Below are 24732 nucleotides of genomic sequence, written 5' to 3'. Positions count from 1 at the left end.
CTATGTTGGTAAGTATTAATTCAATTATTATTATATATTTTTTGGTATGGAAAATACACATATTTTAAATTTGACTTTTACAGATGGAAAGTTTTCGGATGTAACTTGATACGAAATTCAGATGTTATATCATGACATAAAATAATGTCCTTTTGGAACTTTCGTAGATAAAAAATAAATACCATTTTATTAGAAGTTAAAATCATTTCCAAAATTTATTCACCCATAAATCTATTTGTTAAATCTAAATTTTCGATATAAGACACTATTGTTCACATATAAATTCATTGGTTTTAACATTTTGAACAATAACTACCATATTATTACTTTTATTTTTCTTAAAATACCTATTAATAGGATATTTGATGATGTGATCTTAAAATTATTATTATTATTACTATTCACCAGCCCAATAAAATCACATCGGCTCTTCCTCGGCTGGGCTATCTCCCCAGTCCACCTCTCAGCTGACTGCTGTCTGCCGCACCCAAACAAAACACCGGCGACCGGATTATTCTTTTGAGTAGCAGTTTTCTTCTCCGATTAAGGATCGCGGTAACTTTTACCCTCTCGCTCCAACTATTGCTCTTGTATTCGTTTCTCGATATAGGATAAAGACGTGTAATTGAAATATTACTTTGTATAAAGTTAGGGTTTTTTTCGTCACCTGTGTTACTCTGTATTTTGTGATTTATATATATATGTAAAAGAATCTGTGTGCTATAATCGTTTACATGGCACCCCTCCAAAGAATGTAAAAGCTTTGATGCTGAATAAATGATTCGAGATTGAGGGTTCCTTTCGTTTTTGATATAAGTTGAAGATGCAGAATGTTGATTCTGCGTGTTGTGGTTACGCTCTAACTTTGCAAACGGACCTATTTGGTGATGATAGGGCGGGTTTTACTTCTAATGTTTGGTGCGTTTCATGCGCTTCTAGATGAATCTCGTTTTCATGGAATTTGGCCGATGGGTTCGCAGTTTTGGAATGTTTCACTTTAGGATAGAGGGCATGCGATTATAAAAGGGTTCCTATCTCATGTCACTCTTTTTCTGCAGTCACAGAGAACGTAATTGCCATCATAAAATGCTTTTTAACTGATTTCTAAATGGCTGAAACAAAAGATAAGTTTCAGAAAGATAATTAAACTCATATCTTGAAGGCTGTGTACAAATTGTATATGTTTGTTCAAGTTAGAATCTGTTTCCAATCTTGACGCATTTTGGCAAACAGATAAAGATTTTGGGGGAAAAATGAGTTCTTTTTCAATTACAAGGAAAAAGACACCTTTTCAAAAGCACCGTGAAGAAGAAGAGGCAAAGAAAAAGGTAATATCTATCTAGGTGATTATATTTTGTATATTTAGTGAATATTTTGATAGAGAACTCATTTGTTACTTGTTTATGTTATGCAGAGAGCTGAGGATGAAACAGCTCGTCTATATGCTGAGTTTCTGGAATCATTTCAAGGGGATGATGCACCTGGATTAAAAGCCTTTGTCAGAGGAGGAACAGTTAATGATGAGAAAGTGAAGCCTGATACAGGTCAGTTTGTTAATAGGACCTTGTGTGTACTTTTCAGTTTTGTTCTTCAACTTTTAAGTCATTTAGAATTTTTTTTTTTTTTTTTGTGCACATATATGGATAATGAATGATTTATATTCCATGGACACATTAATAAACAAATGGGCCTTTTTATTCATGCACGCATCGCAGGTGGAAATTCCAAAGATGTATCTGGTTCAAAGAAGGGGAGTAGGTAAATCAACACTTTTGATTCATATGTTACACTGCTCTTACCATAAGGCATTCTGAATATAGAAACAATAAGTGATGATGTCATCAAACTCTGCTTAAATCTTGTTTAGATTGCTACTAAAAAAGGCTAATAGGCTCTTGCTTGTAATTCAATTTTAGGTTCTTTATGTACTTAATATCTTTAGATGAGAGTCCGAGTATCGATGTACTAATGTTGGACACTTTCTCTATTCATCCTAGAATCTGCACCTGTTTTTTTATGCCAACAACAACAAACGAATAAGCTATAAATCATAGTGAGTAACATAATACCAATGACATCTCTAGAATCAACATTGTTAAAACATCCATATATCAGTTATGGGTAAAATATCCAAATCCTTGTCCTCTTTACACTAGCATACACCTAAAGCCTAACACACTTTAGGCTTTATTTCAATACTCGACATAAGAAAGACATTAAATGGGATAATCCATTTTATATGTTATTACAATGCCACAATACCAGTTTACCGATAATATCCTATGTAAGTATTAAACATCTTTATATCAACAAAGGAATGATATACATAATAGTTACCATCATCATCATCTTTCTTGATGATTCCCAACAACATAGTTTCCAATTTCTATGGTTTAGTTTTCCAACTTTCAGTTATAACAAGATACTTTCGTATAAGTGCCATTCATATAGTTTAAACTTTAAAATCATGATACTAAACTACTTTCATATAGGTGCGGGGTGCCAATGTGCCATTCGTATAGTTTAGGCTTCCAACTTTTAATCACAATAGCTGTCAAATACCAAATACATTTCATTTCATTATACATTTCGATGCTTCCTTCCTTAAGTGTTAGCACTTTGTTCTAATAATTTGATGTTGTTTTCACTTATTTCTTGTATATGCACTTTATCTAACATCTGCTAACACGTAATCAATTCACTTTATCTTCATTTAGCTCTTAAAACATGAACCCATAAATCTCTAATCTGTGACTTTACACTTAAGTCATTTTTGCACGAAATAAATCATGCATTCGTCATTATTCCATGATTTAAACCAATAGTTCAATACATCTCAACATAAGCCCTAACTTGCGATTTTATCCAATTTCATAGATAAGAGGTGAAATCTTTCCTTTAAATGTTATTAACCTTGCTAATAAACAACATTTACTTCATAATCATGGGACCACCACCTTAGAAAGTGCTTCTACATCGTTTATGATCATGGGGGAATTAGTTAGTAATTACCATTATAGACCAGGGTAAAATGGTCATTTTATTGTGTGTTTTGAAGTATAGAACAGGTAATCTGGTAATCCGGGGTTGAACATTATGCATCAAAGTTTTGTATCTGCAGGTATGTTCCTTCTTTCATCCCCCCTCCTATGGCAACCAAGGGTAAAGATCATGAAAAACAGGTTAGTATCCCGATTAAAGCTTTCCATGATTATCTTGTATTTGTAGTTGTGGGTTTATCTTGTTTTTAAGCTAATTTTAGAAAGTGGATTTCTACAGAAAGAGGAGGAGAGGTCAAAGGAGAAAGGGAAAGGGAAGCCTAGGAATATAGACTATTTTATGGAGGAGTTGAAACATGAACAAGAAATGAGAGAAAGACGAAACCAAGAACGTGAACAATGGCATGATGGGCGTCAAACTGCTACTTCAACTGTAAGACATGATTAATCATTGAATTTGAATCTGATTAGTTATGTGAATAAAAAGAATTGATCATATATGGTATTATAAAAATAAAAAATCACTTGTTGGGAAAATGGTCTCAAAGATTTCTAATCACTCACCCAATGAAAAATTAGTGGAGAAAATTGAACACAAGGATAGAAGTGGAAAACTCCAAAACCAGAGAAAAACCATGGTAGAATCCAACTATATGATGACAAATTATCACAATCTCTCAAGCCTTATTATACACCTTTTTATAGGCATGGAGCCTACTTTACATTTCTACATTCTATATCTGTTTAAACTTCATTAGCCTTGATTAAACTATTGTATTATACATACTCAGCTATCTACTCGATTTGATGAATTGCCTGATGAATTTGATCCAAGTGGAAAGCTTGGATCTTTTGATGATGGGGATCCTCAAACCACCAATCTTTATGTTGGGAATCTTTCACCTCAGGTGAGGTCATGAATCATGATGCTTTTAATTTACAAAAGGAATCCTAATCCTAATCCTAATCCTAACTAACTTTTTTTCATTTCTATAATAACGAAATTAATCCAGGTAGATGAAAATTTTCTGTTGCGTACATTTGGAAGATTTGGACCTATTGCTAGTGTGAAGATCATGTGGCCAAGAACAGAAGAGGAACGCAAAAGACAAAAAAACTGTGGTTTTGTGGCTTTTATGAATCGTGCAGATGGACAAGCTGCAAAAGATGAAATGCAAGGTTAAATAAATTAAACCCTTTTAACTCTTCGTTTGTTTATGTTTATACTTATATTAAGAAAGTTATTTACTGTTGCAGGGGTGATTGTTTATGATTATGAATTGAATATCGGGTGGGGAAAATCGGTTTCCCTCCCCTCTCAATCACTCCCTGCTCCTCCTCCAGGACAAATGGCCATCAGGAGTAAAGAGGTATGCAATGTTTTTATATTTTATAAATTTAGTAGTAGTGTAAAATGTAAATGCATGTTTTAATGGTTGAAAACAGTATCTGATTGGAATATTGTTTTTATTTTTGGTTTTGGTTTGCAGGGTGCCACTGTAATCTTGTCTGGTCCATCTGGTCCTCCTGTTACTTCTGTCCCAAATCAGAATTCTGAGTTGGTAGGTTGACTTTTATATATCTTTGTGTCCTGTGTTTATGTATTTTGACATTTTTAACCTTGGTGTTTAGGTTCTTACTCCCAATGTGCCAGATATAACTGTTGTATTGCTTGAAGATATTCGTCTTCGAAAAGTAATTGATACAATGGCTCTTTATGTTCTTGATGGAGGTTGTGCTTTTGAGCAAGCTATAATGGAGAGGGTTCGTGGGAATCCTCTTTTTAGTTTCTTGTTTGAACTTGGCTCTAAGGAACATACTTACTATGTTTGGAGGCTCTATTCCTTTGCTCAGGTACATATACTTTCCTTAATTACTTCTTTTGCCATTTAATCTTATATCAAGCTTCCCAAGATATGAAATTGATGCTAAATGTATGTACATAATTTGAAAGAAAAATTATGTTGAATGAAACTGAAAGAATAACTTTTGGCTTCACAAATGCAGGGTGATACTTTGCATAGGTGGCGAACTGAACCTTTCATTATGATAACTGGTAGTGGGAGGTAACATATATTATATTATTCATCTACACACATCATCTTTAATTAGTTCTTTTTTGTGGATAAAAATCATAACTTTATAAATAATATGAAATACTTTTATACTTTTTGATTGTCTAGATGGGTACCTCCTGCTTTGCCAACAGCCAAGAGTCCAGAAAATGAGGAAACTGGAGCCACATTTGCTGCTGGAAGAAGCAGGGTACGATCTTTTTTTCTATTATAGGCTTATAGCATTATTGTTTCTATTTAAAAGATTAAAAAAGAAAATAAAAAAAATTCTTTTTTGCAGCGTGTTGAGACTGAACGTACACTAACTGATGCACAAAGAGATGAATTTGAAGACATGCTTCGTGCCCTAACATTAGAAAGAATTCAAATCAAAGAAGCAATGGGTTTTGCATTAGATAATGCTGATGCTGCTGGAGAGGTAAGTAATTGTGCACCTATTTGACAGGGGTAAAATGGTCATTTTTATAAAACTGAATCAGTTGTATTGGTTGCAGATAGTTGAAGTTTTGACCGAGTCTTTGACTCTTAAAGAAACACCAATTCCCACTAAAGTTGCAAGGCTTATGCTTGTTTCAGACATTCTTCACAATAGTAGTGCTCCTGTAAAGAATGCATCTGCTTACAGAACCAAATTTGAAGCAAATTTGCCTGATATACTTGAGAGCTTTAATGACCTGTATAGGGGTATCACTGGAAGAATCACTGCTGAGGCACTTAAGGTAGTGTTTTGTGCAATGGAATGGCCCATTCCATTCCATTCATACTAACTTTCTCTTGTTTTCCAGGAACGAGTTTTGAAAGTTCTTCAAGTATGGGCGGACTGGTTCTTATTTTCCGACGCATACGTAAACGGTTTACGCGCCACATTTCTCAGATCCGGCAACTCCGGCGTTCTCCCATTCCATTCCATTTCCACCGACATCCCAGAAACCGAACACAACCCCAATTCCAACGATCTCGGAATCACCAATTCCGACGCAGCATTAGCCATAGGCAAAAGCGCCGCCACAAAAGAACTAATGAGTCTCCCTCTTTCCGAACTGGAAAGACGATGCCGCCACAATGGTTTATCCCTTATTGGCGGCCGAGAAGTGATGGTTGCACGGTTGCTTTATTTAGAAGAGTCGGAAAAGCAAAGGGGTTATGAGATAAACGATAATTTGAAATACTCAAATGTACGGAATCCGAGAGAGAGTAACGTCGATTCCGGCCCTGTGGGGTTTTCAGGAAGGAATCATGAGGTTTTGTCGGAAGGCAGAGGTTCGGAATCGTTGATTCCGATTCCGATTCCACAGCCTGAGTTGAAAGCGTTTCCTAACAAAATGAAAAGTGATTCTGTATTACCTGTTTCTAAGTGGGCTAGAGATGATGATGAAAGTGATGATGAACATAAGAGAAGTACTAAAGATCTTGCTTTAGGTTATTCATCTTCTGGAAGTGAGAATACTGGCGGTGGTGGTGGCGGCGGCAATGCTGAGGTGGCAGAGCCGCTAAGCAACGCTAACATTTTTTCCGATAGTGGGCTAAGTGAAGAGAAGAGGTTACTTTTATAGCATTGTACTTTGATTTAAAAAAAATATATATATATATATATATATTATTTTCTCACGGTTGCTTGTGTTGTATATGTGCAGACAAAAGTTGAGACAAATTGAGGCTGCTTTGATTGAATATCGTGAAGTTTTAGAAGAAAGGGGAATGAAAAACAAAGAAGAAATTGAAAAGAAAGTTGCAGCTCATCAGAAACAGCTACAATATAAATACGGCTTAACAGATTCTAGTGAAGATGCATCAAAAAGTGAGTTTTTAAAATCCCTTTTTCTAAATTCAAGAAATAGCAACGTAAGTTGTGTATTATTAGTTTATTATAGCATCCTAATACAATTTTACTTTTTATGACAATAGGGTTATTATCATCTACAGACCGAAGGGGGGATAAAAGAGACAATTCACGTGAATCTTCTAGAAAGCGTCACCGGAGTCACCGTGGCGGCAGTGAAAGCCCACCACCCCTACCACCACCAAAGTCATCAAGTAGAGACAGGGAGAAAGAACGAGACTATGACAGAGATAAACGCAGAGATAGAGACAGGGATAACAGGAGAAGAATGAGCTGAGTCAAGAATGCATGATGATGATGATGATGATGATGATGATGTATGTGGTGTTTTGTATGGTTGGAGAAAAAGTATGGGGTGCATGTCATTTGGTACAATTGAATGATGAATCTTATTTGGTGTATAAACGACATGGTTATTACTTTTTGTTTTGGAATGAGACTAATTGGTTTGGTTTATTGCACGTATGAGAAAATTCTTGTATTCGTGTTTTGAATTATGAAGCAACAATGGAAGGTGGAGTGTTACATGGTCAAATTCATTCAAGTGTATGGCTAATTTTATTAGGTCTTGATTCGTTTAAGCCTAGCTAACAATCTAGCAGGTTGGTTGCTGTGTACCTCATTTACTTCTTGCATTTATGCTTGGAAGAATACCGTGTTTGTGCAAAAGTGTTAAAAAGTTTATGACATGTAAACCAATTTGATCTAGCTCATTTTATAAAATACCATAGTAAATATATTTTATAACACCATAAAATAAAACCAATCATGATTTTAATTTTGTCTTGAAGATTAGATCATATGAAAAAGATGTGGCAAATATTAGGGATTAATCCTAATTTTTTATTATTTATTTATTTTTATTTTGCCTAAATCACCATTATGTCTGACATGCATTGTTTCAGAACGACGGTTGTTGCTACCGGGGAAAAAGGGGAAAAGAAAGAAAGGTATTGTTTCCACAAGGAGCGGTTGTTTCCACGAGAGGTAAAAGGGTGTATGAGGAACTTGTTGGAGGAATGAAATAGTTGTTCCTGCTACACCATTAGTACCAATGCCATAAAAGAATCAAGGACATGCACCATGTTTATTTGTGATGCTCTTGTTGTAAGAAACCTGTTGTCTGATTATTTATTAATCATGAATTCATTGTCCCCTCATCAACCACGGAGTTAATCATGCAACATACATCGATATTTTTGATAGCACCATAACCCTGTCGAAAAATCTGATCGGAACAACATCACCCTTTAGACCGTGAAGAACCATCACACTTCAGATGGATTGCTTCACCATAGAAGCAGAAGGACCGTTTGTAGTGATCACATCCCTACCACCTATAAGTAGGAATGGCAACGAGGTAGGTTCGGGGTGGGGCATGGTTTCCTAAACCCGTCCTGATATCTTTTGGGTATTTTATTGGGACACCTTATTGGGTTTCGTGTTTTCCCATCAGATTTCGGATATTTTATCGGGTTTAAACAATCCATAACGAAATCTATATTCCGATTTAGGGTATCCCGATGTTTTATAAAAAATGTTACAAAAAATTACATTATTAAAAAGATATATGTTCTAGCATCCATTTTAAATTAAACATATGATGCATCACTTTGATAAAATAAACTCGATGTTATTTAAAAATTATTTGATTTATGTTTAGTGTAATATGTCAAAACATATAAAAAAATCATTATGCATATTGTTAATATATAAAAGGATTGCTATAGTAAGTATTGTATATTTGAATGTTTGCAATTAATATAAAAAAGGATTCGAACATTATATATATATATATATATATATATATATATATATATATATATATATATATATATATATATATATATATATATATATATATATATATATATATATATATATATATATATATATATATATATATATATATATATATATATATATATATATATATATAGCGGGGCAGGGCAGGGCGAGGATAACCCATTCACTGTCTCGAACCCGATAACGACCCGAAATGCTTGGGTTTCGGGTTTCTCCGTCATGTTCGAGTTTTTTTTTTTTTTTTTTTGCTATCCCTAGATATAAGTCATCTCATTGGAGTTTCACATCCGAACATCAAAACTTACAATGGCATTGACGACTAAAGAGAAGAAGAATGACAATGAAGATGAGGGGAATAAGACGGTAGCAAGGTTGGTTTTATTTGGGGTGGGGTTTAAGTTTTTTTTTTTCTTTAAATAAAATTAGTTAAAAATAAATATAAAAGAAATTAAAAAAGGTAAATAAGTATTTTATATATGACTCAAGGAAGTATCTAAGATTTTGAAACTAAGACATTCACATAAACAAAAATTAGATTGAAATAGCGATATTTTTAAAACAATAGGGACCATGTATTTAATAATGTTTTCTTTTTCTTTTTTAAATGAAATTAATTAAAAATAAATATAAAAGAAATTATAAAAAGAAAATAAGTCATTTTATAATTTATATGGATCAAGGACTAATCATTTAAGATTTTTTTCTTTCTCTTTCAATAATGTTCTCTATCTTTATTATATAATCTTTAATTATGTGTTTTTGTTTTTATTACATAACTTTTATTTTTAATTAATTATATATATATATATATATATATATATATATATATATATTAATTATACTTTTTTATAATTAATTAATTTTCAAAAAATATATATAGTAAAATGAAAAATGATCAATTTTTAGGTTATAAATAATAAAAAGAAAAATTGAAAAGATAAAAGGTAAAAAATGAATATACGATTCTTCTTTTATTAGGCCGTGGACTCTGGTGTGTACTCTTGAGTGCCTTTCATTACAGATGGATATCTCGTGTCCCCGTGCCTACTTACATTTTCTAAGCAAACAACATCAGCTTCCATTGTAAACCCTTTCACCAAACTCCCTTTTAAACATCAAAAACTCCCTTTTAAACATCAAAACCATCTTTCCCACTCTCAAAATTCCATATAATCACAACTTTCTATTTTCTGTAATCATACATTCAACAATGGCATCCATGCCTTGCTCTTCAAATCTCACTTCCCCACTTTTCGATTTCTCTAAATCCAACCGAACCCATCAACCGTTTTGCCTCTCTCTTCCCTCTTGTTCTACAGTTACTTCCATTAAATCGTTGTTAGCGTCATCAAATTCAGGGTTTTTCCAACATGGGTTTGCTCTAAAAGCTGGGATTTCCTCTGGGGTTTCGTCGAATTCTCGATCTCAATTTGGGGTTTTTGCTGCAGCCACCACAGGAAAGAGTATCTATGATTTTACTGTAAAGGTACACTTAATTGCAGCCTTCTGTATTTGCTTAATGGACCGAGTCATGTAAAATTTGTGTTGATATATTGTTATATGATGCAGGATATTGATCGAAAGGAGGTTCCTCTTTCCAAATACAAGGGAAAGGTTTTGTTAATCGTTAATGTTGCATCACAATGGTAGTTTCCGCTTCTATGATTCTCATACTATTACTGCAATTAAGGTGATTTATGCCTTTCTGACTTCAAATTGACGTGGGTTTTCAGTGGTTTGACGACATCAAACTACTCAGAGCTCTCTCAAATCTATAACAAGTACAAAGATCAAGGTTAGCGATGAAATACGAGGCTAATTGTATTAGTTTTTCTGATAATAGTTGAATAAAAATTCCATCCAACTTGTAAATCGTTGTAATAAGGTCTACTATGGCTTTGTGTTTTTAACCTGTAAATCCTTTATGTGTAGGTCTTGAAATCCTGGCATTTCCCTGCAATCAGTTTGGGTTCCAAGAACCTGGCTCAAATGATCAGATTAAACAATTTGCTTGTACAAGGTTCAAAGCAGAGTTCCCAATTTTTGATAAGGTTTGTTGGGGTTTTCTCTACTTATTCTCTATATGATTTGACTTCCAAAGTCAAAAAACTATTCTTCTTGATCAAGATTCATGTAGGTTCTTTAAGTTCTGATAAAAGATTGTCAACTAAGTTAAATTCTACGACATACAATAAACAAAATCTGTTCCATTCCTGCATTCCAACAAAAAATGTTACTCCATTCCATTCCATCAAACCAAATAGTCTTTCTTATTCCATTCCTCATTTCATCTTGGATCAAATTGATTAAACAACAAGACTAATATCTTATATGCCCTAGGTTGATGTAAACGGCCCATTCACAGCCCCAATTTATCAGTTTCTCAAATCAAGCACAGGAGGATTATTAGGCGATTTGGTGAAGTGGAATTTTGAGAAGTTTTTAGTAGATAAATCTGGAAAAGTCGTTGAAAGATACCTTCCTACTACTTCCCCTCTCCAGATTGAGGTACACAACACTTTCTGTTAAAAATTATCAACTTTTGAGCTATCTTTGTGACAAAAAACAATGTTAATTTTTGCATTGTTATGCAGAAGGACATACGGAAGCTTGTTGCAGCATAATATGATTACATACTCACAATCGTGGATACCAAGTCTTTATAGTTTTCGTGTAATATTTTGCATCTAACATCATGTTATTTGTTGTACCTTTATTGTTTTCATGAAGAACAAATAGTGTCTATATCGGAAATCCGTGGATTCATTATACTTGTATTTATCTAAATATATCTACAGTTAATGTACTTGTTATCATGTTATATTTTTTTTTGTCCTTCAACATATGTGGATAAATGAGATACATCATGTTTTTATGAGTAGAGTGAAAGCATATATGGTCGTAGTGGCTTTTAAAGTGCTTGATGGCAATAACATTGAAAGTAGTTTGTGCTCGACATGGGGAGCTATTTTTCATCACACCGAATGTGTGTTTATCTTGTATTTATAGGTATGTTACAACTTCTAAAACAATAAATTATCAGAAAACAATACGTTCTTTTGCAAGGAATATGGTGCTATGAACATCAGAAAGCAGCTGGGTCAAGAAAAAATGAGATACATCAAGCATGTCAAGAAAAAAATTCATGTGTAACGCCATAATCATAAAAAATGTTCTGTACAAAAGGGAATACCAAGACATATTGAGGCAACCAAATCGACGACCAAGCAAACAAGAGCCTTTATAGCGGCTTTATAGCGCTGAGCATATACCAATACAACATAATAATAATAAGCCCTGCTAACATCCCCCTGTAGTGAGAACGGGAGGAGAATCTCGAACGTTTAAGCTGGATCTAAAATCGAGAAATAATGTAGAAGGTAGACTCTTCGTAAATATATCAGCATATTGAGACGAGGGAACATGAAGAACACGGACATGTCCAATAGCAACCTTGTCTCTCACAAAATGAACATCAATTTCTATGTGCTTGGTCCGTTGATATTGAACCGGATTAGAGGACATGAATACCGCACTGACATTGTCACAATAAACAATAGTAGCCCGATGAGGAGAATAATGAAGCTCTAGTAGAAGATTACCAATCCAAAATGTCTTTGCAACAGCATTTGCTACACCCCGATATTCAGCTTTTGCACTAGATTGTGATGTCGTGTTCTGGCGTTTGGAAGACTAGGAGATCATATTCTGCCCAAGAAAGACACAATAACCTGTTGTAGAACGTCGAGTAACCGGGTAGCCACCCTAGTCAGCATCAGAGTAGGCAAGCAGATCACGACTGCACGAGGAAAATAGTTGAAGACCATGAGCTGTAGTGCCACGAATATAGCGTAATATGCGCTTAAGAGCAGTAAAATGTGGTTCACGGGGATCATGCATGTAAAGACAAATCTGCTGAACTGCATATATAATATCTGGTCTCGTAAACGACAAACGTAAGGTATTGAAGAGCTCCTGCAATGCTACGATATAATGTGGGATCATCAACGGGAGACCAGACCCATCAAGTTAGGAGGATATATCTTTTGGAGTACGAGCAGGTTTGCAGTTGAGCATAGAAGCACGTTCAAGAATTTCAGTGGCATATTTTTGTTGAGATAAAAATAGTCTAGTGGTGGACAGAACAACTGCAATACCCAAAACATAGTGAAGATCACCAAGATCTGTCATGGAGAACTCAACACTCAACAAGGAAATAATGTAAGTTAGCAGCCGTGAAGAAGAGCCTTTAAGAACAATGTCATCCACGTATAATAAAATATATGCCATAGAATCGCCATGTCTATATATGAATAAGGATGAGTCACACCTGCTATGAACAAAACCAATCCGTGAGAGAAACATAGCAAACCGTTGAAACCAAGCTCGAGGAGCTTGTTTGAGGCTGTACAAGGATCTTTGTAAGAGACAAACATGATCAGGTCTGGAGGGATCCCGAAAACCTGGAGGTTGCTGCATATAGACAGTTTCCTGTAAGTGGCCATGCAGAAACACATTTTTCACATCAAGTTGGCGAATGGGCCAGTCATGTGTGATAGCAATGCCCATAATCGTACGTATAGTGGTCGGCTTAACCACTGGGCTAAAAGTCTCATCACAGTCGATACCGGGCCTTTGGCTTCGTCTATTACCCACAACCCGAGCTTTATAACGAGACAAGGAGCCATCCGCATTTAATATCTTCTTAAACAACCAAATACAATTTATAATGTTAGCCGCAGGTGGACGCGGAACAAGTACCCAAGTTTTGTTTGAGATAAGAGCAGTATATTCTTCCGTCATAGCATTAAGCCAGTTGGGATCATTAAATGCCTGTAAATAATTTTTAGGGACCAGAGAGATAGAGTCAACATGAAGATTGAGCTTTCGAATGGGTTTAACAATCACCATTTTTGACCTAGTGACCATGGGGTGTTGAGATTGAATGTGAATTGTACCTGAAGATACATCGGAGGAAGAAGATGGAGAAGATGTATGTGGGCCGGTCGAGGAAGAACTGGATGAAGGCGAGCTCATTGGGTTGTTTTGCACTGAAGGCTCCATAGAACTAGGCTGACCTGTAGATGTAGCCGGAGAAGGGTGAACTGATGAATGAAAATCATCGGTGGGAGAAGGAGTCTCAAGAGGATCTCCAACAAAATTATTACGGAAGGACGTTGTGTGAAGCTCGACATTTTCAAGGAAAGAATATGATGGAGCGACATTAGGAGTCATAGAACTAAAAGGAAAAACCATCTCATCAAAAACTACATGACGAGAAATAATGATTTCATTTGTGTCAAGATTAAGACAACGATATCCTTTGTGGTTTGTTAGATAACCAAGGAAGATGCAAGGAGTGGATCGGGGTGATAGTTTGTGAGGAGTAACAATGTGAGGAAAACAGAGACATCCAAACACACGAAGATGATCATAGGTTGGTTGAGTTTTGTGAAGTTTATGGAAGGGTGTGTCATGACCAATGGTGGAAGATGGAAGAATGTTTATAAGATGAGCGGACATATGAAGTGCTTCAACCCAAAAAGTGGTAGGAAGACGAGCATGAAACAAAAGAGTGCGAATTCCATTGTTGAGAGTACGTATCATACGTTCGGATTTACCATTTTGTTGAGATGTGTAGGGCAAGAGAAACGTATGATGATGCCATTTTGATCAAACAACCGTTGAAATTTATTGGTGTTGTATTGACCCCCATTATCACATTGAAGAGATTTGATATCATATTGGAATTGGTTTTTAACAAAAGCACGAAAAAGCACAAACTTATCAAACACTTCAGATTTAGAACGCAACGGATACACCCAAACATAATGAGAATAGTCATCAAGAAACAAAACATATTATTTAATACCACTTGTACTCTCAACAGGAGAGGTCCAAACATCAGAATGCACAAGTTCAAAAAGAAAAAAGGAAACAGAATTAGACAAACTAAAAGGCAACCTTATGTGTTTGCCTTTTTGACAAGCATGACATAAACTAGAATCTTTATTGGAACATGAAATAAAACCATTAGTAACACGGGGTGAGTTGTATAATATTTTGTACTTTTTGTTAAATGTGGTGTGTTTGTGTGTGTGTATATATATATATATATATATATATATATATATATACACATACACACACACACTAGGCGAATGTCCGCGTGTTGCGCAGAAACACATATATAGTTGAAGTTTTTACAAATATATGTTTTCTTTTTAAATATAAAAATAACGTTGTTGTTAAATTTGATATAATAATTTTTATACTAAATTGATATAATATATTGATTATTTTGAATTATATGATATATATACATCTATTATAACTTCATAATCTCAATTGTTTGAATGACTTCTACCCGCGAGTTACACATGAATAAAATTAAATATAATATATGGTTTAATGTTATTTATAGTTGTTGTTATTATTAATTAATTTTTAAAAATTTATTTGCTTAATGTTTTAATTTCTATCATTATAATTATTTAAAACATCAAACATTATTTATTGATTTTAAAGGTAGCAATATAATCATTTATACACATTTATTTTTAACTATTCTTATTGTAAGTTATTTTAAGCTACTTATTTGAAAACTATTAACGATTATAAAAATATCTTTAGGAAATATTTTAGTTAAATTGAGATTACAATTTAGTTTTTGCATTTATCACTATAATTTATCACTTTTAACTATTTACAAAATATTCTTTGTTATTTAGTGCTACTGAAATTTATATTTAAGTTGACATTGTAATGTGCAAAAACACCTATATAGTTGAATTCTTTAAAAATATATGTTTTTTTAAATATAATAACAACGTTGTTGTTAAATTTGATATAATAATTCGTATACTAAATTGATATAATATATTGGTTATTTTGACTTATACGATAATATACACATATATTATAACTTTATAATCTCAAGCGTTTGAATGACTTCTACCCAGGAGTTACACATGAATAAAATTAAATATAATTTATGATTTAATATTATTTATAGTTGTTATTGTTAACTGTGACAACCGTCAATTTTCGGTCAAGTCAAAGTCAACAAAAGTCAACAAGTCAAACCGGTCAACCCAATTCGCCGTAAGTACTAGAGTTTACGTTATATAACTTCTAAACAACTCTCTATTCTAATGAGAGATCATAAATCGAAAAGTGCGTTCACCTAAATCTCCTTAACCTAAAACGGTGGTACGTAGAAAGCCAAACCGATACAACAATGTTACATACTCATCGGGAGTATGCAAGATCCCTAATCAAGGCTTAACGGGGTTTAAGGACCTTGCAGTGCGTAGCCGGACACTCAAAAAGGTCACCAGTGAAATCTCTCCCACATATCTCTAAGTATGTGAAACCTCTCCCACATATCTCTAAGTATGTGAAACCTCTCCCACATATCTCTAAGTATGTGAAACCTCTCCCACATATCTCTAAGTATGTGAAACCTCTCCCACATATCTCTAAGTATGTGAAACCTCTCCCACATATCTCTAAGTATGTGAAACCTCTCCCACATATCTCTAAGTATGTGAAATCTCTCCCACATATCTCTAAGTATGTGAAACCTCTCCCACATATCTCTAAGTATGTGAAACCTCTCCCACATATCTCTAAGTATGTGAAACCTCTCCCACATATCTCTAAGTATGTGAAACCTCTCCCACATATCTCTAAGTATGTGAAATCTCTCCCACATATCTCTAAGTATGTGAAATCTCTCCCAAATCTCTCTCCGTATGTGAAATCCCTCCAAGTATGTCAAACCTCTCCCAAATCTCCCTAAGTATGTCAAATCTCTCCCAAATCTCTCTAAGTATGTGAAATCTCTCTCACATATCTCTTTATATGTGAAATCTCTCCAAGTATGTCAAATCTCTCCCAAATCTCCCTAAGTATGTCAAATCTCTCCCAAATCTCTCTAAGTATGTGAAATCTCTCTCACATATCTCTTTATATGTGAAATCTCTCCAAGTATGTCAAATCTCTCCCAAATCTCTCTAAGTATGTGAAATCTCTCTCACATATCTCTTTGTATGCGAAATCTCTCCAAGTATGTCAAATCTCTCCCAAATCTCTCCAAGTATGTCAAATCTCTCCCAAATCTCTCTAAGTATGTGAAATCTCTCTCACATATCTCTTTATATGTGAAATCTCTCCAAGTATGTCAAATCTCTCCCAAATCTCTCTAAGTGTGTGAAATCTCTCTCACGTATCTCTTCGTATGCGAAATCTCTCCAAGTACGTCAAATCTCTCCCAAATCTCTCTGAGAACGAGGAATCTCTCTCAAATCTCTCTCGAAATCTCTCCCAACTTTCTATAATCACTCGGGGCATCCCGACCCTCGAAATTGGCGAAAAATAGCCCAAGAATGGAAGTCTACGCGAAAAACGGACTTAGGAAACGAACCCTCCGAACCGAAAGTACTATTCATGAACCGAACCGAAAGCACTATTCATGAGGGTCTGAACCGAAAGTACTGTTCATAAGCTGAACCGAAGTTACTGTTCATCCGAACCGAACCCGGCCATAAGGGAGATCCGAACCGAACCCAGCACTGAAGGAAGGTCCGAACCGAACCAGCATAGAAGGGAAAATCCGAACCGAAGTTACTGTTCATTACTGTTCACAACAGTACCTTCGGTTCTAGCCAGCCTTCGGACCGAACCCTTGCCTTCGCGTCGGACCTGCTTCTCTTCGGACCGAGCCTCGGACCAGCCTCGCTTCGCTTCTTCCTTCTGGCGCGCCTTCGCTTCCGAGACCAGCCCCTCCGAGCCGTGCGCATCTGAACGAGCTTCGGCCTAGGGACCGAACTTCGGCCTAGGTCCGAAGATTTCCGCTGGAAATTCCACTTTTCACCCCGTTTTTGCGTATTTTTGCATTTTAAACCCATTTTTAATTATTTTAACATAGGATTTTCACCCAAAACTTTATTTTTAATTATAAGGCCCCTAAATTAATGATTTAATCACATTTTAAGGATAAAATCTTATTAAAAAGGGGTTGGTAAAGTACAAAAAGAAGAGTGTTGACCTTACCTTAGTTATGACGCAAGCAACCCCCACACCCACTCCATGACAACCCACACTCCTCCCCACCATACCTTGTACTTTTTACCTCCCTCACAAGCCACCTCCATGCTTTGAGAGCTGGATATTCACCCCCTCTCCTCATTTTCTCTCATTTGTTCTCATTTCACAAGAAGATCAAACTCCTTTCTCTCTCACTATCTCTCTCTAGAAATCCGAGATTCAAGGGCTAATCTTGAGAGTTTCCTCCACCATTGGTAAGCATAATCCATTTCCTCTAAGATTATCTCAATTATTTCCACTCAAATCATGAGTATCTTATACAAACTCCATTAAATTTGTGTTAGAGCTTCGAATCTTCAAGCGATTCTTCTAGTGTTCTTGGGTTGAACACTTCTCTTCTTCAACACTTATCTACTGAAATCACACAAGGTGAGTTCATACCCCTACATTTTCATGTTTTCTCAAGTTTTTAGGGGGGGAATACAAGCCAAAACATCAAGAACATATCTAAATTCTTCTAACAGCTTTCATCAGAAAAGTTAGACTCCATTCACGGACTGTTTTGGACACCTTAAACATTTTAGTTTTCAAAACTGTTTTAGGTGCATGTAGTTCCACTTCTTAGCTTTAAAATGACTACTTGCACATCTCCATACGATTTTTCTACAATTTATGGTGATTTTTACAAAACTGCCTATCATATCAAACACCAATCCGGACCAGTCTGTGATTATGGACTTTTTCACCTAAGTTACAGGTCATTAAAAATCATGATAAAAATTATGAGTAAACTAGACACATTTTGGGAACTCCTAGAATTTACGGATTTAGTTTTCGACTTCGTATGATTTTTCTATGAATTTTCAAAAACAGTGTAGAAAGGCTGGAAATTTGTTAACAGCTTGTAATTTTTATAACACTTTGTATTATGTTGAGCAAAGTGTATAATGTCAAGTTCTAAATATTAAATGTGTTACCTTGTTAGTCTATCATCATACTGAAGTATAGGCATATATGATAAGATTATTCATTTATTTGGAACAAGTATATTAAACCATAATGAGCATAGTTTATGAATTTATAATATTAAAGCATTCATGGAAGAATTTTTACATATCACAAACGTTTTTGATAAACTATAATAGGTATAGTTTATGTATCATTACCTCTTAAACTTATTTATCAAAAGTTTTCCGTTTAGTTCACGTAAATCTGTTAATGAATAAATTTGTGAGTCATTCCCTTCGGGTTACTTCCAAAGTAACAAAACCAAAAAGTCCTGTAAATTGTAACCAGAGTCTCTTGTAAGGAGAACGTGATAGTTGTGTATAGATCTATATTGGGTTTGACAAACCCACACCAGAGCTGCTCGCTACAGCTAGACCGGCAGGTCTGTGGTGACAAGTGTCATTTAACGGCGACGCCTGAAGAACGTCGCATTACGAGGCCATCCAAGTCAAGTATGGTTATAATAGCTCACATGTGGTATTAACAATCATAAGATTTACGGGTTCTAACTTTAAATTAGCGAGTTATGTCTATTTAGCTCACTGAAATTACTTTAAGTATAGAAAAATACTTGTACGCCTTCATATCAAAAAGGGTTTTATGTCGATTTAAAATCACTTTTTACATCAACAATTACATACTTTATTGTATACTTTCGGTCTTGGTATTTAAGATTACATATCATTCATTACGGGATTTTTCTCACATCAGAAAGGGTTTTATGCCGATTTAAAATCACTTTTATATCTTTAAGTATGACATATAGTTGTTCATTTTTCGGTCCTGGCATCTAGGACTACATAACTTTTGTAAGGAAAATATTGGATTTTTTCTTGGTATCATACATCTCTTTACAAAGATCGATTTTCAAACTCTTACTGTCAAAAGCTTATGAACTCACCAACCTTTGTGTTGACACTTTTCAAAACTACTTGTATTCTCAGGAATTCAGTGAAACAAGAAATCAACCACGTTTTGAGGATGGGACGATAATTCGTCGAACAGTTCATTTTGCATCATAATGTAATTGATTTGAATCATGTAAACATATATTTTGGTGTAACTTTTTCAATTATATTTATGATGGTTGTATTTACTTTGAGCACTATTATACTCGTTGTTGTGATACTCTACATGAAGTCCTCCACCCCCAGACGTTTCCGCCATCCTTGGTTTGGGGGTGTGACAGATTGGTATCAGAGCATTGTTTATAGTGAACTCAGTATATCGAACCACATAAGATATACAAACTATAAATGCATTGGGACTAGAGTCTCTGATTTTATGTTTTCAAAACAACTATACTTTTAGAAATAAGTAGTTCTTATTAAAAGTATACACGCATGCAAACATACTAGGGTCACGTCGTTCTAGAACAAAACAAAAGTAATGATTGTTGGATATCACAGGTAAGCTCGGGGATGTATGGTCAGTCTTGGGATTGGCATAGCCTGATCAACTATGCTCGTCCGAGGAGTGATTAGCACATGCCCAAGAATGGTTGTGATATGGCAACAAGTCTAAAAACTTACCAACACTACCACAATGAAATACCATAGGGGTATTTGGTGTTATTATAATTATTTATCTGAGAACTAAATAGATTTTTATCAATAGGTCAATAATTGCTTAGTGGATACATTAAAATTATATGTAGCCAGGACGTCATAGACTTAGAATCTGTGAATCTTTGCTTTACTTCCTGTTCTCGTTGGATTGGGGATTTAGAGTTAGGGTCGCTTATTCGAAGGTCTGTCCTGTCCCAAATACATATGACTAGTATGCACTAAAAAGTGTATTGAAATACCTGATAAAGATCATCTTATAATTATATGATTAGTACATCTACTTAGTTACTTCTTATATCCCCATTTCTCGCGAAGATATCATGGCTGGATTTCATCCCCACGACGACCCGTACTACCCTAGCCACAACAATACTGAATGGCTCGGAGAGGAGCCAGTGAATGATCACCCAATCCCTGTGGATGGTCACCAAGTTGAAGGCCTTGCTGACGGTTTCGACTTCGAACCTGAAATGGTGAACCTATCCTCGATGACCCGTGTTCCCAATCCCAATCCTCGACCGGCTTTTCAAGGCCCGATGCCTCCTTGCATAGAGTGCTTGGAAATCTGGAGCGAAGAGCAAGACCAACCTATGTCATTCGATGGAGATCGAAACTTCTGCAACATAAACGAAGGAACCCCAGCAAATAGAATTTTTCCAATCCTGGTCTGTAGAGTTGCCTGAGACGAGAATTCGGGGTAGAACAACTCTCCATAGTACCGCAGAGGTTGATGCAAATGCAAGAATACATACAATCCGCACTAATCGCCTTGAGCACACTCATGAAAAGTCTGCGAAAGACTAGAAAACCCTGCTGCAAACACTGGCTGAATCACAAACCGATGTCATGAAACTCCGAGTACGCCAGAGGGTGTACGAAAGGCACATGCCTGATATGGAGCGGCAGCTAGCTGAACTGAGAGATCACAAGAAAAATGACCGCCGCCAGTAGTAAACGCCTTACTTCATTTCATGTTAAAAAGGAATCGTTATCCCTATCTATGCCCTATGTGGTATTTCCTATGAAACTATCTTGTACTGTAGGCACCTTTAGTGAGGCCTTTAGGCGGCCAAGACACCCCTGCATTGATATTATATAAGACCCTCTACAAGGTCAATCTTCCCTAATTTGTTACATCTTAAACATCAATGATGTATCAATCAGCCGAGTTCTGTGTCACCCTTTTGTTCAAACACTCCCATCATGCTGCGATAGGAGCCTGCCTAAAACCCACTCTATTCAAGATTGTAAGACTAGAGTAATCTAGCTCCGGAATCGTTCCTGATCTTCTCTCCAATGTTGGATCATGTCATTCACCAACCAATGGAACCCGGTTTCAAACAACCAACATCAAAGGATCACCACCCGAACTTACTTCTACTCTGTATTAGGATTGCATCATAGGGATGCAAGTCAAATCTTCGAGAACATGCTCCAATTGGTCATAATAAGGACCTAGCCTGGGTCAGCTATAAGGCACCACTTGGGTGCAGAACTACTAAAAATTCATGGGTTACCATGTAAAGACTCCCGTTATGAATTGTTTTCAGAACACCCTTAACGACCAAATTACGTTACAAATCAATATAAGATAAAGCTTAGTTAGAAACTCACGACGTTTAGCCATTCTAAAAACTCAATATCATCTCACCCTTAATCATTTTGTTAAGAAATTCCTTCATCATAGACTCACGGGTGCGATCATACCAACACTAATGCACCGGATCCCATCAGAACTCCCCAGCCAAGCGTGTTTGGACACACATGATTCTAAGATGGGTAAAGCTTGACGCCCGTATGAAACCTACCCCTACCCACTGCTGTAACCCTATTTCAAGAATGTTAGCGGAAACACTAGGAGTAGTACAGTAATGTGCAAAAATTTATATGCGTTAATATAAATTGTAAGGATGCACTTAAGATAACCATTTCCACTAACGAAGATGTTTTTCATCGTGAAACAGAACTATGTCTTCACCAAGAGGGAACCAACCAACTAGCAAGGTGCCAACTCTGCAGATAGACGCTGCTACTTTTCAAGCTGCAGTCACGGCAGCCGTGACAGCCGCCATGGCACAGTTCAATGCTAACAACGCCAGCATAAATGGAAGCGGTGCTGACAATACAGATAGTGGTAACATTCAGGAACACCAGTGGGTGTCCGCCAGCAAAAATACCTCAGGTCTCAAACCTACGAGCAAGAAGAGAAAGTTTTGGAACATGAAAAAGCGCCACCAATCTCAAAAATCCATTAAAAGACAGCAACCTATGGCCACCCCCACCATCGCAACAGCAGTCACAACACATGCCCCAATACTAGCCACAGGATCTACCACCCAAACGCCGGCCAGACCATATAAGGGGTCACTCCCGAAGTGTAACAAGTGTAATTACCATCACACATGAGCATGCCGAATTTTACAATGTGATAACTGCTACAGGGAAGGACATACCGCCCGTTTCTGTAGGACCCCGACTCAGTACATCACACCAACCCCCATTACCAAAGAAATTCCAGTGTGCTTCCTATGTGGCGAAGCGGGACACTTCAAGAGAAACTGCCCAACTGAGAGGAATGACGGGGAAAGCGGAGGAGCTTAACAAACGAACCAGCAAGGGTAATAGGGAACCATATTAGGACTTTTGTAATGTTTCCCAACGACAAAAATGTTTAAGTACTATGTGTTTGTAATGAAATTGTTATGCTTGCTAAAAGTCACCGTCTTTCTAAAAGTAGTTAAAATACTCTCTCGTTCAAATCAAACCAAATACATCGAGGTTAATCATAACCGGAATACTGAAGTTTTGAAACAAATAATTTCATCCCAACTCCTAATCCGTGTCTAATAGTAAGAGTTGAGTGGGGCCACCCACTCGACGATTCCCCAACATCAGATCATATACGACATTCATATACCATTCGATCATAGGGAGACCTGTCAGGGGTCATGATGTCAAATATTAGTACTAATTCTCGAAAACACACCTGCCGCCAGTGCTAGGCACTGTGGTGAAAATCATCTACGGTAATGATAACATCAAACAAAGTTTATCACCCTAAAAAAAAAAAAAAAAAAAAAAAAAAAAAAAAAAAGAATCACAAGATACTTTATCACTCCGGTAATCTCTTCGTGCGAATACAGCTTAGTTAGTTTTATCTAAAAAGATATTGCTGTCGTCATTCAATCTTCATTGATATAGCCCTCATCTTCCCAATTTAACATCTACAAAAGGACCTTTCACCTAACCCCTCCAAACATCGAAACCTTCGTCTCTCATAAACATCCAGCTCGAACCTACGGATTATCTTTTGCTATGGAACCCCCAAAACACACATTAAAGGAGTGTTATACCTCCTAAACCTTATCACAAGTGCTTACAGGAGACCCTTGGGAATGTCACGCATGTAGCAGACAAGGTCCAAGCACAAAAGCCGGGGAAAGATATGGCACGAGTTCTGCCATGAACTTCGGGCCAAGGTTGCCCAGGAGGGCGAGTAAATGTCCTACCATCTAAGAAGGCCTAATCGTATGAACCAAACCCACATGCTTCCTACCGAGCTACAAGAACTCTTAGGTCAAACCTGTCGAACTATTCAACAATAAAATTGAAGAACCAAGCTTTTCACCCTGGAAAGCTCTGTTCTTATTCTTCGAATAGAAAGGCAAATTGCTCGTAGTTCCATTAACTTCAGAGGCCCTGACGATATCTCCAGTAGAAACCTTTACTATTTGCCTCACATAAACGAATAGGCCGACCAACCACATGGAACGAGGTACCCTTTAGGAATCAGACCTGAGATCTGAATATCACCAGTCGCGAGTATCGGATAAGGATGTCCGAGGACAACCCTCCAAATTTGATGCGGACACTGCAAGTCTGTAGTGATACTCTCGGATAGGACCAACCCGTTCGCAGTATTCATAGGATGTGCCATTCTTACTAGGATCAGTTCATCGTTATCGTTGTAAGTGACTTGCTTATCTACCCTCGTAGTAAGAAAGATTACTAAGTTATTTGCTATGATTTTCCTCGCTATTACATTCCCCAGTTATATATAACGAACACCTGGTAGATAATAGCATGTGAGAATTCTGACTTGGTTTCTTTTCCTCGTTGGGATGTGAAACTGAAGTAGAATCACACATTTTACTATCCGCCCAGTATTGGTTATATCATAATGTGTATGAACTAAGATTTCGTGTATAATAACTCATCTCTTAGTCAGAATCAAAATAATGTAGAGCCGACCTTAGTCATTTACAAACTCCTTGCCTAAATTCGAATTTCGGGACGAAATTCCCTCTAACGGGGGGATGATGTGACAACCGTCAATTTTCGGTCAAGTCAAAGTCAACAAAAGTCAACAAGTCAAACCGGTCAAC

The 24732-nt window shown here is 36.2% G+C and overlaps 2 protein-coding genes across 2 annotated transcripts; both read left to right on the top strand.

Moving 5' to 3' along the window:
* The first annotated feature begins 399 nt into the window (after positions 1 to 399).
* On the top strand, positions 400 to 7449 carry LOC111908099 (protein RRC1). The gene is made up of 18 exons (XM_023903944.3): positions 400 to 555; positions 1234 to 1328; positions 1415 to 1544; positions 1716 to 1758; positions 3122 to 3182; positions 3280 to 3432; positions 3791 to 3907; positions 4013 to 4178; positions 4257 to 4369; positions 4490 to 4561; positions 4632 to 4853; positions 5007 to 5065; positions 5183 to 5264; positions 5355 to 5492; positions 5569 to 5793; positions 5860 to 6614; positions 6709 to 6872; positions 6980 to 7449. Exons 2-18 carry the CDS (start codon positions 1254 to 1256, stop codon positions 7189 to 7191), a joined length of 2787 nt encoding a protein of 928 aa, XP_023759712.1. The 5' UTR covers positions 400 to 555; positions 1234 to 1253; the 3' UTR covers positions 7192 to 7449.
* Positions 7450 to 9726: 2277 nt separating this feature from the next.
* LOC111908098 (probable phospholipid hydroperoxide glutathione peroxidase) lies at positions 9727 to 11526 on the top strand. The gene is made up of 6 exons (XM_023903943.3): positions 9727 to 10206; positions 10290 to 10366; positions 10454 to 10515; positions 10653 to 10771; positions 11061 to 11228; positions 11315 to 11526. The coding sequence occupies exons 1-6, from the start codon at positions 9931 to 9933 to the stop codon at positions 11342 to 11344; spliced, it is 732 nt and encodes a 243-aa protein (XP_023759711.1). The 5' UTR covers positions 9727 to 9930; the 3' UTR covers positions 11345 to 11526.
* The last annotated feature ends 13206 nt before the right edge of the window (positions 11527 to 24732 follow it).

The sequence above is a fragment of the Lactuca sativa genome, chromosome 5, assembly GCF_002870075.4.
Source record: "Lactuca sativa cultivar Salinas chromosome 5, Lsat_Salinas_v11, whole genome shotgun sequence".
NCBI lineage: Eukaryota > Viridiplantae > Streptophyta > Magnoliopsida > Asterales > Asteraceae > Lactuca > Lactuca sativa.
The sequence above is the reverse complement of the archived record's forward strand: the minus strand, read 5'-3'. Positions and strand labels throughout refer to the sequence as shown.

Coding starts and splice junctions, on each gene's coding strand:
- LOC111908099 (XM_023903944.3), top strand. CDS start 1,254: ATGAGTTCTTTTTCAATTACAAGGAAAAAGACACCTTTTCAAAAGCAC. Junction 1,545..1,715: donor GAAAGTGAAGCCTGATACAG/GTCAGTTTGTTA, acceptor CACGCATCGCAG/GTGGAAATTCCAAAGATGTA. Junction 5,066..5,182: donor ATGATAACTGGTAGTGGGAG/GTAACATATATT, acceptor TTGATTGTCTAG/ATGGGTACCTCCTGCTTTGC.
- LOC111908098 (XM_023903943.3), top strand. CDS start 9,931: ATGGCATCCATGCCTTGCTCTTCAAATCTCACTTCCCCACTTTTCGAT. Junction 10,772..11,060: donor AGTTCCCAATTTTTGATAAG/GTTTGTTGGGGT, acceptor TATATGCCCTAG/GTTGATGTAAACGGCCCATT. Junction 11,229..11,314: donor CTTCCCCTCTCCAGATTGAG/GTACACAACACT, acceptor ATTGTTATGCAG/AAGGACATACGGAAGCTTGT.